A 16,035-nucleotide genomic window follows, 5' to 3' on the forward strand; every position below is an offset into this window, starting at 1 on the left:
GTCTAGTAGTGTCTGTATTATTCATTTAAAGCAGAATTTCTTCATGCTTACACAACCATCACGAAATCTAGAAATGTGGAAGAAGGTGAAATTCTAGCAATCGCATAAGGTATTATTACTCACAAGGTGGAATTTCTACACATAGAAAGTAATAACTTATGTCAACAGTTGGTAGCCCAAGTGGTTCCAAGGTGTTGACATAAACTCCAGAAAGCCTTGGAGGTCCCAAGTTCGAATCCCAGAGAAGGTGGAATCTTTGATTATTTGAATTGGGATTATTAGGGTGAAAATAATGTTGTTGGCCTTTAGGGCATGTTCTAGTTGGGCTATAGGCCCGGTCCTGTTAGTGTTTGAGTGGGCGGTTATCGAGCTTTATCACATCTATGATGTATCAAGTGCCAAATGTAACGACATACGTAGTTCGTAGTCGACTTCCAAGAAAAAAAAATCCCACTCATTGGTACTCCAAAGCTCACATTCCCAGAATCAGGATGTTCCCTACTTTATTCGACATTTTTACTGTAATAACTTGGTTGTTGTTTAATCTATTCCCCTTTAACAAAAAAAAAATATTAAACATTTCAAATGTTTCGAGATACTTTTGGTATTTGTTTGGGATATTTTAAAATGTCTCGGTTATTCAGTTTGGGACATGTAAATGTCAACCAATATCTATATTGCGTTTGAGATACGAAATCACGGATACTTTCAGATATTCTGATTTGTTGGCATTGGTGGAAATTTCAATGTAAGTTTAGAGAGATTTTGAAGAGAGAATGTCTCTCAAGATGTCAAAAACATTTGCAGATATTTCGATAAGGAAGATCAAAGGCAAGGTCAATGTTTTTGGAAAGCAATAACATTTTCGGGGGAAGAAGGTGAAAACCCCAAAAACATTTCACCAAACACACCCTACAAGTGGCTGGCCAGATATTGCCGGTGATGGTCGACGACTTCATCTTCTACCTCTTTTTTTCTATCTCTTCTCTTCTCTCTCTCGTCTTTTCCTTTCCCTCTCATCTTCTCTCTTAAGTTCCGACCCTCGTCTGGTTTTTCAGACGAAGGGTTCCTGAGGAGGGATCTCCCCTTTGCCGGAATCATAGAAAAGAGTGGAAAGAGAGGGAAAAAAGAGAGAAGAGTTGATGATCGCCAGAATTAGTTTTGATGGTGTCATCAGAGTTAATGGTCACCGGTGTTGATGGTAGTGAGAGGGAAGATGGAAGAAGAAAAAAAAAACTTTGAAAGTGGGTATTGTTTGTAGGAAATGAAAATAATTTGTTTCCACCCAAAACTTTGTGCTCTGGAAAATTTTCTTATTTCCCCAAAACACCAACCTAAAAGTAATTAATAAGAATAATACTGTAATTATTATTATCGTTATTATTAGATTAATAATATTAGTATAATAATATGTTATCATCGTATTGTAATAATATTATTATTAAAACATTATATATTCTTATTGTTTTATTATTAATATAGTAATATTATTATTATACGAGGGTATAGCCCGTGCCTGTAGGGCACGGAAATTTCTGTATTTGTGTTATACAAAATTATCAAATATTTTGACCTTATACAGATATTGAAGTAATAAAAATATATTAGATATAATAATCGAGATTATATTAAGTTGTTTGAAGGGAGAAAAGAGGAAAGAGAGAAAAATAGTTTGAGAGTTTATAGGGAGTGGGTAGTTATTCTGATGGTTAATATTTATCTTTTCAAAGACTCTTTAAAAAGAAGGGTCATGATTTACAAAAGAAAATTGGACGACCGAGATTTATAAACGAAAGTTATGACATGGCACCAAAACCTATGTCATTTGTTATATTGATTATTCGTGTATTATTATATTATTACCAATATTCCTAACCGAAATTGATTTGAAACCATTCATTTTATCTGCCGAACAGTTTGACCTTAATGTTTACCTCTCATCGATCATTCGATAAACACAATTTCAAAATCAACCAAATCATCGAAGTCTAGCATGATTAAGATTAACTGATTTCAACCAAAAATTCAAATAAAGATCACAAAACGACATCTCTTCTGATCCATTGAAATCCTCAACTGATTTCCACCACAAATTCAAATAAAAACAATAGTATCCAATTTGGATTTATCTGGTGAAAAATTAGATGAGAAAGAAAGACTTAAAAAAATTATCTCAATGTTAGAGGCTTCAAAGATTTAGGGGGGGTAGTGGTTGGGGACATTGGGGGACATTTTCATGTCCCCCAATGTCCGTGTTATTGGTTGGGGACATTTGAAATGTCCCCAAATGTCCGTGTTATTGGTTGGGGACATTTCAAATGTCTCCAAATGTCCGTGTTATTGGTTGGAGACATTTCAAATGTCCCTAAATGTCTGTGTTATTCGTTCGGGACACGAAATTAGGGACATTTCAAGACAAATTGTTTTTGGGGACATTTGGAGACATTTTAGTGTAAATTTGGAGAGCTTTTGGAGAGAAAATGTCTCTCAAAATATGGAAGACACTTGGGGACATTTGAGTAAGGAAGATAATAAAAATAATTATTATTACCAAATCATATTATAATAATATTATTTTATTATTATATTACTATATTATTGTATTATTATTATTATTATTATTATTATTATTATTATTATTATTATTATTATTATTATTATTATTATTATTATATTATTATTATTATTATATTATTATTATTATTATTATTATATATTTGAGTAAGGAAGGTAATAAAAATAATTATTATTATCAAATCATATTATTATATTATTATAATATTATCTTATTATTATATTACTATATTATTGTATTATTATTACATTATATTATACTATATTATACTATATTATATTATATTATATTATATTATATTATATTATATTATATTATATTATATTATATTATATTATATTATATTATATTATATTATATTATATTATATTATATTATATTATATTACATTATATTACATTACATTACATTACATTACATTATATTATATTATATTATATTATATTATATTATATTATATTATATTATATTATATTATATTATTATATTAATATTTAACTATATTAAATAATAAATATTTACCAATTGTCCATCAATGTCCACAGATATCTACAGATGTCTACGAAAGTCGAAAAGTATATATTTGGAAATATTAATTAATTTTTTTATTTCATATGGTAAGACAGTAATAATATTAAAATAATAAATATCAACTAAATATCTATCAATGTCCACAGATATTCACGGATGTCTACGAAAGTCGAAAAATATATTTTCAAAGTAGTAGGGCAAATTTATTTCGTATGATTAGACAATAATGATTACATTAAAATAATAAATGTCTACCAACTGCCATCAATGTCCTCAGATATCCACAGATGTCCACAAAAGTCGAAAAATATATTATTGAAACATGAGTACAAATATATTATTTCATATGGTTTGACAATAATAATAATATTAAAATAATAAATGTCTACCAATTATCCTTCAATGATGAGATAATAATAATAATAATAATAATAATAATAATAATAATAATAATAATAATAATAATATCCACTACACATTTTGTCCATGGATTCAATATGTTGAAATGTCCCCAGGACATTTTGTCCATGAACCAAATGTCTTGAAATGTCTCTGAGACATTTTGTCTATGAATCAAATGTCCTGAAATGTCCATAAAGACATTTTGTCTACGGACAAATGTCCCGAAATGTCTTGAAATGTCTCTGGAACATTTTGTCTCTGAGTGTCCTCCAATGTCCTGAACCACTACCCCCCCCCCCCCCCCCCCCCCCCCCCCCTTATTGAGCAAAGAATCATGATCTGAGAGGACAAACAAATTTTGTTATCTTAGGGTCTAGACGATATAGAGACCCAAAGAAGAAGGAAAGGGGAAATTGTCCTCGCCCCTTTAAAATTAGTGGACTCATCGAGACAATTAATTTACTTTTCTTTTTTTATTTTTCTTTTCTCATCGAGACAATTAATTTTAAGTTTACTCATACAATTTCATGATGATCACTGTGGCAAAGGTGGTGGTGATAATGGCAGTGGTTGTGGTGGCCAAAGTGATCGAAGTAGTAGTGGTGTTGGACTTTTGGAGAAATGATGATGGAGGTGATTGAGATATATGGTTGTGGTGGGGATGAAAATACGATAGTGGTGGTTCAGGTGTGGTGGAGGTGGCAATATGATGGTGGTGGTAGTGGTGATGCAGATATGGTGGTGATGGAGATATGGTGGTGGTGATGGAGGTAAGATGGAGGTACGTTGGTGGTGGTGGTGGGTGGTGGAAGTATGGTGGTAGTGGTGGATGTGTGGTGTTGGTGGTCGAGGTGTGGAGGCGGAGATGAAAGTATGGTGGTGATGTTTGAGGTGTTGTGGTGGTGGTGGAGGTGCAGTGGTGGCGTTTTAGGTGTTCTGTTGGTTTTGGTGTGGTAACGGTGGAAGTCGGTGGTTGTGGCAGAGGAGGTATGGTGGTGGTGGAGATCTGGTGATGGTGGTAGTGGTGGTGGAGGTGCAGTGGTGGCGTTTTAGGTGTTCTGTTGGTTTTAGTGTGGTAACGGTGGAAGTCGGTGGTTGTGGCAGAGGAGGTATGGTGGTGGTGGAGATCTGGTGATGGTGGTAGTGGTGGTGGAGGCTTGGTGATGGTTGTGGAGATGAAAGTATGGTGCTGGTGTTTGAGGTGTTGTGGTGGTGGTTGCGTGTGCTGGTGGAGATGAAAGTATGGTGGTGAAGGTGTAGTGGTGAAGGTGGAGGTGGAGGTGCAACAACGTTGGTGGTTGAGGTGTGGTGGTATGGAGGTGCAACAACGGTGGTAGTTGAGGTGTGGTGGTGGTGGTGGTGCAAATTATGTTGTGATGGAGGTGCAAATTAAGTAGACAAGAAAAAGAAATAGTAGTTTATGTGTTCGACATAAATAACTTACGGGAGTGCTACATGTACAAAATCTTTGACAAAATTCTCGACTTAATGATTCATTTTCATTAAAAGATAAAAGTTGATCAAAGTTTTTCAAGGCTTGACTTTGATCCAGACCGTTCTTTTAGAATTTTGTCAAGAATTTTGTCAAAGATTCTTTGACACTTAACATTTCCCATTAACTTAACTTTGAAGTCAAAAAGCAAAAATTTTGAACTTAAAAGGACGTCAAATTTTAACTTAAATAAAATCACAATTTTTTTTACGCTAACAACCGAACTTTTTCACTTAAATGAATAAAAAATTGTTAATATTTGTTTTGCCCAAGAACACCTTCACGATCTTCTAAAAATTGAAAGGCGTTTTTAACCTAAAGATACAAATAACACTAGACAGACTTTATCCCACATTGGGCTAGGGCGGTACGAGACATATTTTCTAAGTCGAGGCCGACCCGCTTGACACCAGTTACACCGCCTAATTTAAACCATGAACGAAAGAGGCCTAAAGCCCAACAGCATGAAAGAGGCTTAAAGTCCGACAAATTATTACATGGGATAAATCTTGACGTCAAACTGTTTCCACTAGAATCCGATCCCACGATCAGGAGTGTCCAACCACTGCACCAAAAGCTGGTGGACGATAACTCACCGTATTAGATCAATTCCGGTGAGGGTCGGGTTGAGGCAAAAAATTCAAATTTTTCGCCTCAGCCCCACCCTCCAATCACAGTCGCCCCTAACATTAGGGGCGACTGAAGGTCCCCAACATGACAGTTGGGGACTCCCAGCGGTCATGTTGGGGATGATCTTGGCCGTTGGAATAAATCCAACGACCAAGATCTTCTCCTATTTTTTTTTCTTTTTTTTAATATAATTAGTTTTAATTTTTTTTTCAAGTCTACAAAAAAAACTTTCACATTAATAATTAAAATACATCGAACGAAAGTGTCGGTCTCCGAATAATTTTTCAACCTTGAAAAAAAAAAATTTATTTCGAAAATAGTTCAAACACGTGTTTGGTATATACACAAAATCACACACGTTTCTCGCACACCAACAAAAACGCCACACGCATTTCTGACATAAACAAATTTTCGGCCTCAAGAGAGGCTGGGGTTGGAGCTGAATTTTTGAGACTAAGTTGAGGCCAAAAATTTTGGGTGAAAAAGTGATTTTTTCGGCCTAAGACAGACTGCCATTGGACTTGCTCTTACTGTTTATGGATCTCCTTAAATTAAGTGCAGCAAAAATATAAAGTTCAAAAGGGTACCTTGTAGATCTTTCTATTCTTCCTCCAACTTTGACTGTACTTAACTTTGTTTATTCTCAAAGTCTGATTTTGAAATCTGATTCCTACTGCTGATGGACTGAAGTCAACTTTCAAGATTTTGGTTTTGTTTGATTTTTTCAGTCGTTTTAAGTGAAGCATATACCAAGTCTAAATTTAGAGTTATTAGTGAATAATCTAAAATGACTATTGTGTTCTAACACAAGTCAATTTTAAAAAGAGAAAAAACACAACACCACACGTTATCACTCTTATTCTCCAAAGGAACGATACGGGTGATCACCCCCCTATGTACATCGTTTATCAGTCATTTAAGATTTACACAAGAATATAACTTCTTGGGTAAAACTTCGCTTTCTAAACAGTTTGAGTACTTGGTATAAACATATGCTAAATCCTAAGCAAGCTATAGTTCTCGCTTCTCGTCAATCAGTAGGATGAGGATGGTGGTGGTATTGTAGGAAGCAAGTTTATAATTGAGCCTAGTACAATTGAAACTTCAAACATACCAAACAGACAAGTCAAACATCAAAAGTTAACCAACAACAAACATTTGAAAATCTAACTCGTATTGGTTCAGACCTCTGAGTCAGATTTCAGATATTAGAAAGAAAAAAATACCAGAGTCAGAATCAACCTATATCTATTAAAATCAGTTCAGTTATGGGAGAGAAAAACAAGAAAGTGGTGGCTAGCCTCAAAAAGCATCAATTTTATTCAAAGAAAGCAAATGATAAACAAAATAGACTAACATAATATAATAATAAGAATAATAATGATAAGATTTTAGGTCCAGCATTATCAGTTCATACAACTTCGTGCATTTGCGTAAACAAGCCTTACCAACATTACTCAGATCTCTCTCTCTTGTCCTCGTACAAAATACCTTAAATATTTCAGCAGAATCGATATATGCAAATATACTTCAGTGAAAGTTCCCGATCTATTCGAGATAATTATGCTTCAACCAGTGTTCTGCATTCCTGCAGCAATACCTTTCATGGTCAAGATGAGAGTGTCTTCGAGTCCAGGAGCATATTCACTAGTTGGATTCAGCTTCAATAACTCTGCAGCAGGCTTGTTCGATTCTGAGATTTCTCTTGAGAGATGAGGCCTCAATTTCACATGGTAGCTTGGGTCTCGGATTCGTTTCAGTGTGTAGGCTTGGCAAACATTCAGTGTTGTGATGTATGAATCTCGGAGTCGAAGTCTCTGTTTCAAGTATGGGTTTCCTTCAAGCAGATCCCTGTGACCCGCAATCTGAGAAGATATAATGAGAGTTTGAATCAGTCTATTTTAGTTCTAAAAGCTATGGACAAAAGTATTCTATCTTGTTAACTGAATGGAAACGGGTTACTCAAGTGATCAAGTCCTTGGGAAAATAGCCAAAACTCCCTAGGCCAATATTTATTTTCTCAAAAAGGATCCACTAATTCTTTACACTTCATCTTTTAACCAGAAGCAATAGGAAATTTACGTGGAATATTTAGTGAAACTTTCAAAAAAAGATAAAATTGGGTTAAGCGGTTCTATGTGATAATCCATGATTATGCTTTTTCAGTGAAATAGTGAATCGAGGTAAGCGGTTCTATGTGACAAACAATTTACGTAGAACATTTATAGTGTGAAACTTCCAAAAAAGAATAAAATTGGTGGGTCTTATTTACCTTAAGAAGATAGCTTTTGGTTTCTTCATAATCAGCTCTCAGACGCTCACCAAATGACCAAAGATCTTCCGACACAAGCAGCTTATCGTACAAAGCAGCAATACCTGGATCTCCCTTTGCAAAAACCATTTCAACCAAGTCAATCGTGACTCTGAAGAACGGCCACTCGTTGTACATTGATTGAAGCATATGGAGGTTCCTGATGTCTTTCTCAATTATGTGTTTAAATGCAGCTCCAAAACCGAGCCAGACGGGTAGATGAAATCTTGTCTGGGTCCACGCAAAGATCCATGGAATTGCACGAAGTGATTCAATACCCCCACTTGGTTTTCGTTTTGATGGACGACTTCCAATATTCATCCTGCCGTACTCAAGCTCAGGTGTTGCCTGCATTCATAAATGAAGAATCATTTAATCTAGTTTCTAGCATACTATCATATATATACAAAAGAAAGATACATTTTTTTAGTATTCTTTTGCTGTGCAGGATACTTGGGTACACGTTTTCGACCCGCAGACACACGCGCACTTGCAGCCACTTCAGTAAGATAACAGAGCATCTATAACTACAGCATGATATATGTGTATGACTACTATGTCCAAACTATTACTTTCCTGTCCCTAGTCTTTAGGAATACGAATTATATTTACTACTAGTAAAATAGAAACATCATATATCTCGGCGGCTTAAGTATTTTGATAATATTATTATTAGGAAACTCCATGTTATATTTACTATTTTATCTTATGCACAAGTATTCACATTTGATATGTTCACCTTAAAAGCATTTAGGGTTTAGTTTGCAGAATACTTACAAGGCGAAAGTATTCAACGAACCGAGGTTCTTGGAAGACAATAGAGCGATACTTCTCTGTAGCAACAACAGCCATTTCGTCCATGAGAGCGCGCCATTCAGGCTTTGGAGAAACCGGTGGATGCATTCCGTGCTCAAGTGTAGCAGCCGTAAAACGCTGGAGAGTTCGGAAACACAAATGCTCTTCTCCAAAAGATTGTTCAATAACTTCACCTTGAACTGTGACACGAAGTGACCCATGAATCGTATCTGGTGGTTGAGATAGTATAGCAAGATGGGTTGGACCACCTCCTCTTCCAACAGTACCACCTCGACCATGAAACATTGTCAACTTTACTCCAAATTCTTTGGCAACTTTAATTAATTCTTCCTGTGCTTTATATAATTGCCAAGCTGCTGAAAAACGACCGGCATCTTTTCCAGAATCTGAGTACCCAATCATAACTTCTTGCTTCCCATCAATTCTGTTTCTGTACCAATCTACAGAGAAAAGCCGAGCCATGGCAGCAGGAGCAGCTTCTAAATCAGCAAGCTTCTCAAATAACGGCACGACTCTCAAAGGTGTCTTTACATGGCATTCACGTTGTAGGAGTTCCACAGCAAGCACGTCGGATGGGGATGTCGCCATTGATATGATGTATGCTCCAAAGTTATCGGAAGGGAGTTCAGATATGACATGGAATGTGTCCAAGACATCGGCGACTTCCTCTGTTTTAGGAAGATCAGGGCCAAAAAGTGGTCGTTTTCCACTGAGTTCGGAAAGGAGCCACTCCTGTCGGCGTTCTTCGGACCACTCTCTGTAGGATCCAATGCCAAGGTGATTAGTGATGGCGTCTATCACATCCGTGTGCCTATCAGATTCTTGTCTTATATCAAGTCTCACAAGTGAGAGACCAAATGTGGAAACTTGGCGTAGGAAATCAAGAAGGCTACCATCAGCGATGGCCCGGTCACCACAAGAACAAAGAGATGTGTAACAAAGCTCAAGAGGCTCCAAGAACTGCAAAATAAGAGAAGACACAGATTCAAGATTAAAACCTATATATATCGCAAGATCATACGAATTTTTAAATTTTGACGAGAATTATACTTCAACTGTGAGAAAGTAACAAAACCTGTTCAATATTGGTATAAGTCGCCTCCTCAGGAATTTCAGACGTTCCACTGGATAATAAATGTCGAGATCGCTCACGTGTCTGATACAGCTTATCCCTTACATCACTAAGTATAACACGATATGGCTCACTTGAAGGAACTTGTTTCCAGAACTCTACAACCAGGTAATAAGAAATAAGATGATATAATTAAAGTGCATAATTTGTATAGTTACCTCTACAAAATTAATAAAAAGCAACGAGGTAAACCAGAAACGATAACAACTCTAGTATTAAAGAACGCTACAAGGGCAACAGAGACATCCAATCCACTTGGATGTATATCAATTAGGGTCACATACTCACATCCAAAGAACACAAGCATGGAATACTTAGTTGAAATGAAAATTTAGAAAGATTTTAACATAGCAGCATGACAATATAACACACCTATGTAGTGTTTAGAGTCTTTCCTAGACGACCTGTGGAGTTGATCAGCACGTACACGAAGCTCGTCACTGCAGCGCCACATAGACAACTACAGAAACAGATAGAGAGGAAGTTAGTATCATAAATAACTTGCAGCAAAGCCACTGTTGCTCCAAATCACTTGAGTATTAAACAGGTCTTAAGGCCAGTTTGCCAGGGCATGTCTTAATTACAGTTAGGAAGCTAACTCTTATGAGTTCCTGGCTAAGAAATCAAATGCTAATTACAATGATAAGCTAATCCACACCTCAAACATAAGCTCCTCTATTTGGGAATAATACAAGTTAGCAGCCATCATTCTAGCCAACAAGCACACATCTCTTGTAACCTCCGGTGTAACCCTTGGATTTCCTACAATTTATATCCAATAGGTTAAGCAATTGAGATATCAGAATATTAGGAAGCTCAGGCATTTGAGAAAATATTAAATAGGGAATTTTGGGAAAGTGGAAAGTGGATAGTACAAGCAATTGAGTCAAAGATAATACCATCACGATCACCACCCATCCAAGAAGAAAACTGAATGAGGGGGGCATTGTAGGGAACACGCTCGTTTATTCCTAAATTCTTTAAAGCTGTATCGAGCCTGCGTAAAAATTTGGGAACACCCTTCCAGATAGTCTCGTGGAAGTAGCTCATTCCTGCCCTCATCTCATCTTGGGGAGTAGGAGGAGTCCTGCGAATTTCATCAGTACGAAATGCAGCTTGAATCTGCAAAAAGCAATTAGTTAAGACCATGATCAAGGTGATGCTTGTATTTAATTGTCCTATCAATATGTAAACCAGATGAAGTAAAATGCGAAAACATGTGCATACTCTGTACAAACATGTGTATGCTATGTGTAAACTTGCAAATCTTACTCCATGCAAAACCTTACATATGGAACTAAAGCCTTAAAAATTTGATGGATCGTTCTTGACAAAAGAAAATTTGGCCTACGAAGTTTTTGTCCATTATTCCCTTTTCTATAATAGTGTCACTATCAATTCCAAGTATCAGATGAAAACCTATTTTTGAAGTTCGTAAAGGTAAACGACAACAACTAGGATATTTTGATGTTTGAACGAGGTCACGATTCACGAATACCAGTAAAAAAGATGAAGAGTGAACATGAGTTTCAGGTCAATAAGAAGACATAAGTAGGTTTCCACGTTGGGATATGCTTGGGTTTTAACATAACCTACATGTGGTGAACAAGAAGTGGCTGAAAAATCGTAATCACACTATTATTTTGATGAAAACAAGCTCCTCCCTAAATTACATCAACATTTTTTTTCTAATTTTTTTTTTAGATAATGGAATAGGTGACAAAGACGATGAGTCGATGACGACCAGATAGCAACAATAACAGGCGCGACATTCCAACATCACAAAACACAGTCGGCCTACAATAAATTCCATGTGGACTTTGAAGCCAATCGGAATGGTCATAAACTGACCAAGGTAGCTAACAAAATATATAGTAGCGGCATCCTATAAGTTGTCTTAAGCTGAAATTAATGACTAATTTACCTCTCTCTGGAGAGCTTCATCAAGTTCCTGCTTATCATCAGGAGTAATATCCTTTGCATATAACTGGGCCAAACAGTTACGAATCCTGTGAGCAAGAGTAAACGACCATGAATTCCAAATAATCACAATGAGCGAAACTTTGGTGAAGCATGAACACTCGTTCTCCAGTGATAATAATAGATCAAGTCATCAGACTATAAGATAAATTAAGAAGCGAACCTTCCATGCTTCTGAAGCAAAGACCTTCTAACTGATTGAGTAGGATGAGCAGTAAAGACCAAATCTACAGTCTGATTCTTAAGAGCACTGAAAATTTCTTCAGGAGTCTTATTTAGTTGCCCCACAAGTCTCTTAAGTGTTTCTTCAATATCTGATTCAGTTGTTGCAGAATTCTCATCAGCAAAGTCTCCCTTTTTAAGCTTGATTCTTCGTCGGTAAGCAATCTGAACCTCCTCGGCTAAATTAGCCAAGTTAAGCATATGGGAAAAAGATTTAGCAACAACAATTGAATCCCCAGGATCTAGACTAGTTAACACACTTCCAAGCTCTTCAAGCTTCTTAGGATCGTGCTTTCCTTCATACTCGGCAGATAACTCATATAACTCTTGAACCTAAACAATACAAAGCACAATATGAGTAACTGCAATATGTGCACTTGCGTGAAGCCTATCGAAGATTTTATTTAAAACGGGTCCTAATATTTAACCGGTCGCTAACAAAATATTCACAAAGCCATATAACCTAATTAGTCTAGTCCACATCTGAATGAGTACTCTATTTAGTCGTGTTCATACGTCCTAGTCGAGTTTCTCCCTTCATAAACATGTGTTGATAGACATATTTAGTTATTTATGTCCAGGATAGGTCAATATTGAAACTGAGATCTGAAACTAAAAACCCCTAAAGCATTAATTTGTCTTTAACTCATCAACTACCAACTCAAATTTGACCACACAATGGCAACCCGGATGAAATATTGAAGTGGGTTTTCACCATTCTGCTTCAAACAAAGAATTCACATAATGGGTATCCCTAGAAACCCCATAAACAAGATAAACTCAAGAACAAAAACCAACACAGGTATAGATTCAAAAGTAACAGTTTGAACTAAAAAACAGAGAAACAAGAGTTGATGACAAAGGAATTAGGGGAGAAATTGAACGTACAGTTTGTTTAATGTCATCTCCATGCAAATCCTCAAGGATATCAAGAAAACTATCGAGTAGTAAAGCATCATACTCCACAAGTTTGTCATCTTCAGACACCTTCCCAGGAACCAAAAGCCTAAGTTGAGCATCAATAGAAGCCAATTTCTCTAAGTTTCGAGCCATAACGTCGTCTTCCCCTCTCTCTCTCTCTCTCTCTAAATTCCTTCTATGTCACTTCAATTTTCCTGAAAATTAAAGAATCAAACACACAGTATTTGAGATATGAAAAAGAGGGAAAAGTTTAATCTTTAATCACGCACGAGATTCCTGTATTTTGGGAACCAAGTTAAGTAAGAAAAAGTGAATCACCGCTAAAATTAGTAACAGAAGAAAAAAGAAAAGGAGAGGTAGAGAGAGAAGAAACTCGTGATGAACTGAAAGTAAGTAAAATAATGGAAGAGAATTAGGTTTAGAAGAGGGAACCTGATGATGTTTTGTGTTGAAGACGGACGGACGGACGGACGGACGGACTTGACTGTAAGAAGAAGAAGAAGAGTGAAGAGATGAGATCAGAAACTCGTGATGATTTCTTACTCACTCTACACTCTGCCTTGGGTCCTCCCTATTTATAGACAAAATAATTACTCTCTAGCTTTTTGTTTTGTTGAAAATCTTGTCTCTCGGTTGGGTTGGTATTTACAAATCCAAAAAGTTCTATTTTTGTTTTGTGTTTATCCATCTCCAAATATACTTTCCCTATATGGATCAAATACGGACTAAAAAAATAAAATAAGGATTAAACTGAAAATAAAGTTCATTCTTGTTCATCTTCAAACCCTATCATCACCCACCACAACACCCCTGCAAGGCTGCAATCACCCAACACAAAAAACTATTAGGGTTATTTCTCAAATAGCCACCGATTTTATGACCAGCTTCCTGTCTAACCCCTTACTTTATCGAAATACTCAGATGATATTTTTTTTTTCGTTATCGTTATATGTCTGTTAACTAGTCATCACCTCTCTCTCTCTTCCATCTCATCACCTCTCTTTGTCACCTCATGTCTTCACTGGCGAAGGTCGTCGACCGGCCAATATTCCGGTCGGCGACCTTCAAACAAAAAAAATAAATTATCTCTCATTTTCTTCTCTCTGTCATCTCTCATTATGACTCTGGCGAAGGGGCTCCTCCCATTCGTCGGAGTCATAGAGAGAGAGGCAGAGATTGGAGAGAGAGAAATTAGTTAGAGATAGAAGAGAGAGGAACAATAGGATAAAGAAAAAAAAAATGTTTTTTTCTATGTTTGAAGGTCGTCGGCCGAAAAATCGACCAGTCGACGACCTTCGTCGATGAAGACGATGAGGTGAAGAGAGGATGAAGTGGCAGAGAGAGGTGATGACTAGTTAACGGACATATAACGGTAATTGAAAAAGGAGGCTAGCTATCTGGGTATTTTCAATAAAGTGTGGGGCTAGGCAGGAAGCTGACCATAAAGTTGGGGGCTATTTGGGAAATAACCCAAACTATTAATGGAGGAAATTGGCTTGACGAAGCTTCATCGATGGAGGAGCTTAATATTTCAAGAAGCTTCATTATCGGAAAAGACAAAAAGTTTGAAGTTGAAGAATCCTTATTAATGGAAGAGGTTGACAATCATGAGCTATCATGAATCACTTGACTCATGAAAATAATATTCTAAATGAAAACATGTTTCTAGAGGTAAGAACAAACAAAATTTTGTGATTCTTCTAAAGAAAACTCAAATTTCTAAGATAAAATCAATTTCTTCAACGACTCAAATTTTCGCTCAGTTAATGCTTAAAACGAGAAAGTTTGACAGCCATAAATTTATCCACATTTTCGGTCAATAATATCAATTTTCACATAAAATTTCGGTGAAACCCATCTTTTTTTTATTTTGCAATATTTCTATATAAATGATTTTAAATTTTGAAAAAGAATATGAAGCCCTGACGACTCATATGTAAATAACCTACAAATTACATGACAAAAAACACAAAGAAATACTTGAAATTTAGCTAAAATAAATAAAACTCAGTCACAAAGAACAACAAAGAAAAAGAGGAGAAATAAACGACAAAAAAAATGATTAATTTCCGGTAATATATGCCGAAAAATCTCATCTTCAACTGCGGATCGACCGAAAACACCATCGTCATCCTCAAGTAATTTTTCATCGTCGTCCCGTTAATTTTCAACTTCACATAATAAAGAAAAACTTATAGAACCTAAGTAAAACCAACAAAATCTTATATGTATGAAATCTTAGTTCTATTTGTGTTGAATAATCCAAGATTTCTAGAGAGAGAAAGTCGAAATTCATGTTGTAATCCAACCAACAACAATACCCACAAAAGAAATTTCAAGCTTATTCAATACCTTAAAGAGAATCATAAGAAACCAAAGATTTTGATTCACTAAAATATTCTCATACAAAGACTTTTCTTTTTTATTTCAATAGTTTTAGTTGTTAGTTTGGATGTAGATTTTTATCAAATGTGTTATTTTTCAGAGACTTTTCTTTTTATCAAAAGATCAGTGGTAAATACCAAATAATTTTTGGGCTAGAACTAAAAGATCTTTGTAAATACTAAAAACATGTTCTCTAAATAACCATTAACCAGCTTTGGTCCACCATCCTTTGGTGGAACGGTTGGACACCCCTATAAAGCCATGAAGTTGTGGGATCGAGTCTTGCTGGAAGCAATTGCCATCAGGATTTATCCTATGTAATTTAGGCTATACATAATGTAATAATTTGTTGGGATTTAGATCTCTTTGTTGTCGGGCTTTAGACCTCTTTCATTATCGGTTTAAACGTGCTTATTACATCTCCATGATGCATCAATGTCTTGAAACAACTAACGTAGATCGTAGTCGAATTTTCAAAAAAGATAAAGAATTAAAAAAATAAATAAAAAATAACAAGCTCTGTAAATTGCTCCTAACAGCTCTGTAAATACCATTGATCTTTTCTTTTCATTCCCCATTTTCATTCTTTATTAATTTTCATTTCTTATTTTGATTTTGCTTTTCTTCTGCAATGAGAT

General features: G+C 35.7%; 1 protein-coding gene across 1 annotated transcript; it reads right to left on the reverse strand.

Annotated features, from left to right (window-relative positions):
- Positions 1-6,923: 6,923 nt before the first annotated feature.
- On the reverse strand, positions 6,924-13,562 carry LOC147556133 (phosphoenolpyruvate carboxylase 2). Its single transcript, XM_086663889.1, has 11 exons — positions 13,445-13,562; positions 12,980-13,206; positions 12,033-12,424; positions 11,814-11,898; positions 10,789-11,011; positions 10,548-10,651; positions 10,262-10,349; positions 9,833-9,987; positions 8,719-9,717; positions 7,903-8,289; positions 6,924-7,495 (listed from the first exon to the last, which is right to left on the reverse strand). The coding sequence occupies exons 2-11, from the start codon at positions 13,142-13,144 to the stop codon at positions 7,199-7,201; spliced, it is 2,895 nt and encodes a 964-aa protein (XP_086520015.1). The 5' UTR covers positions 13,145-13,206; positions 13,445-13,562; the 3' UTR covers positions 6,924-7,198.
- Positions 13,563-16,035: the final 2,473 nt, after the last annotated feature.

This window comes from Eschscholzia californica, unplaced genomic scaffold (assembly GCF_041429995.1).
Source record: "Eschscholzia californica isolate CP2 unplaced genomic scaffold, dmEscCali1.0.p SCAF_2, whole genome shotgun sequence".
NCBI classification, from domain to species: Eukaryota; Viridiplantae; Streptophyta; class Magnoliopsida; order Ranunculales; family Papaveraceae; genus Eschscholzia; species Eschscholzia californica.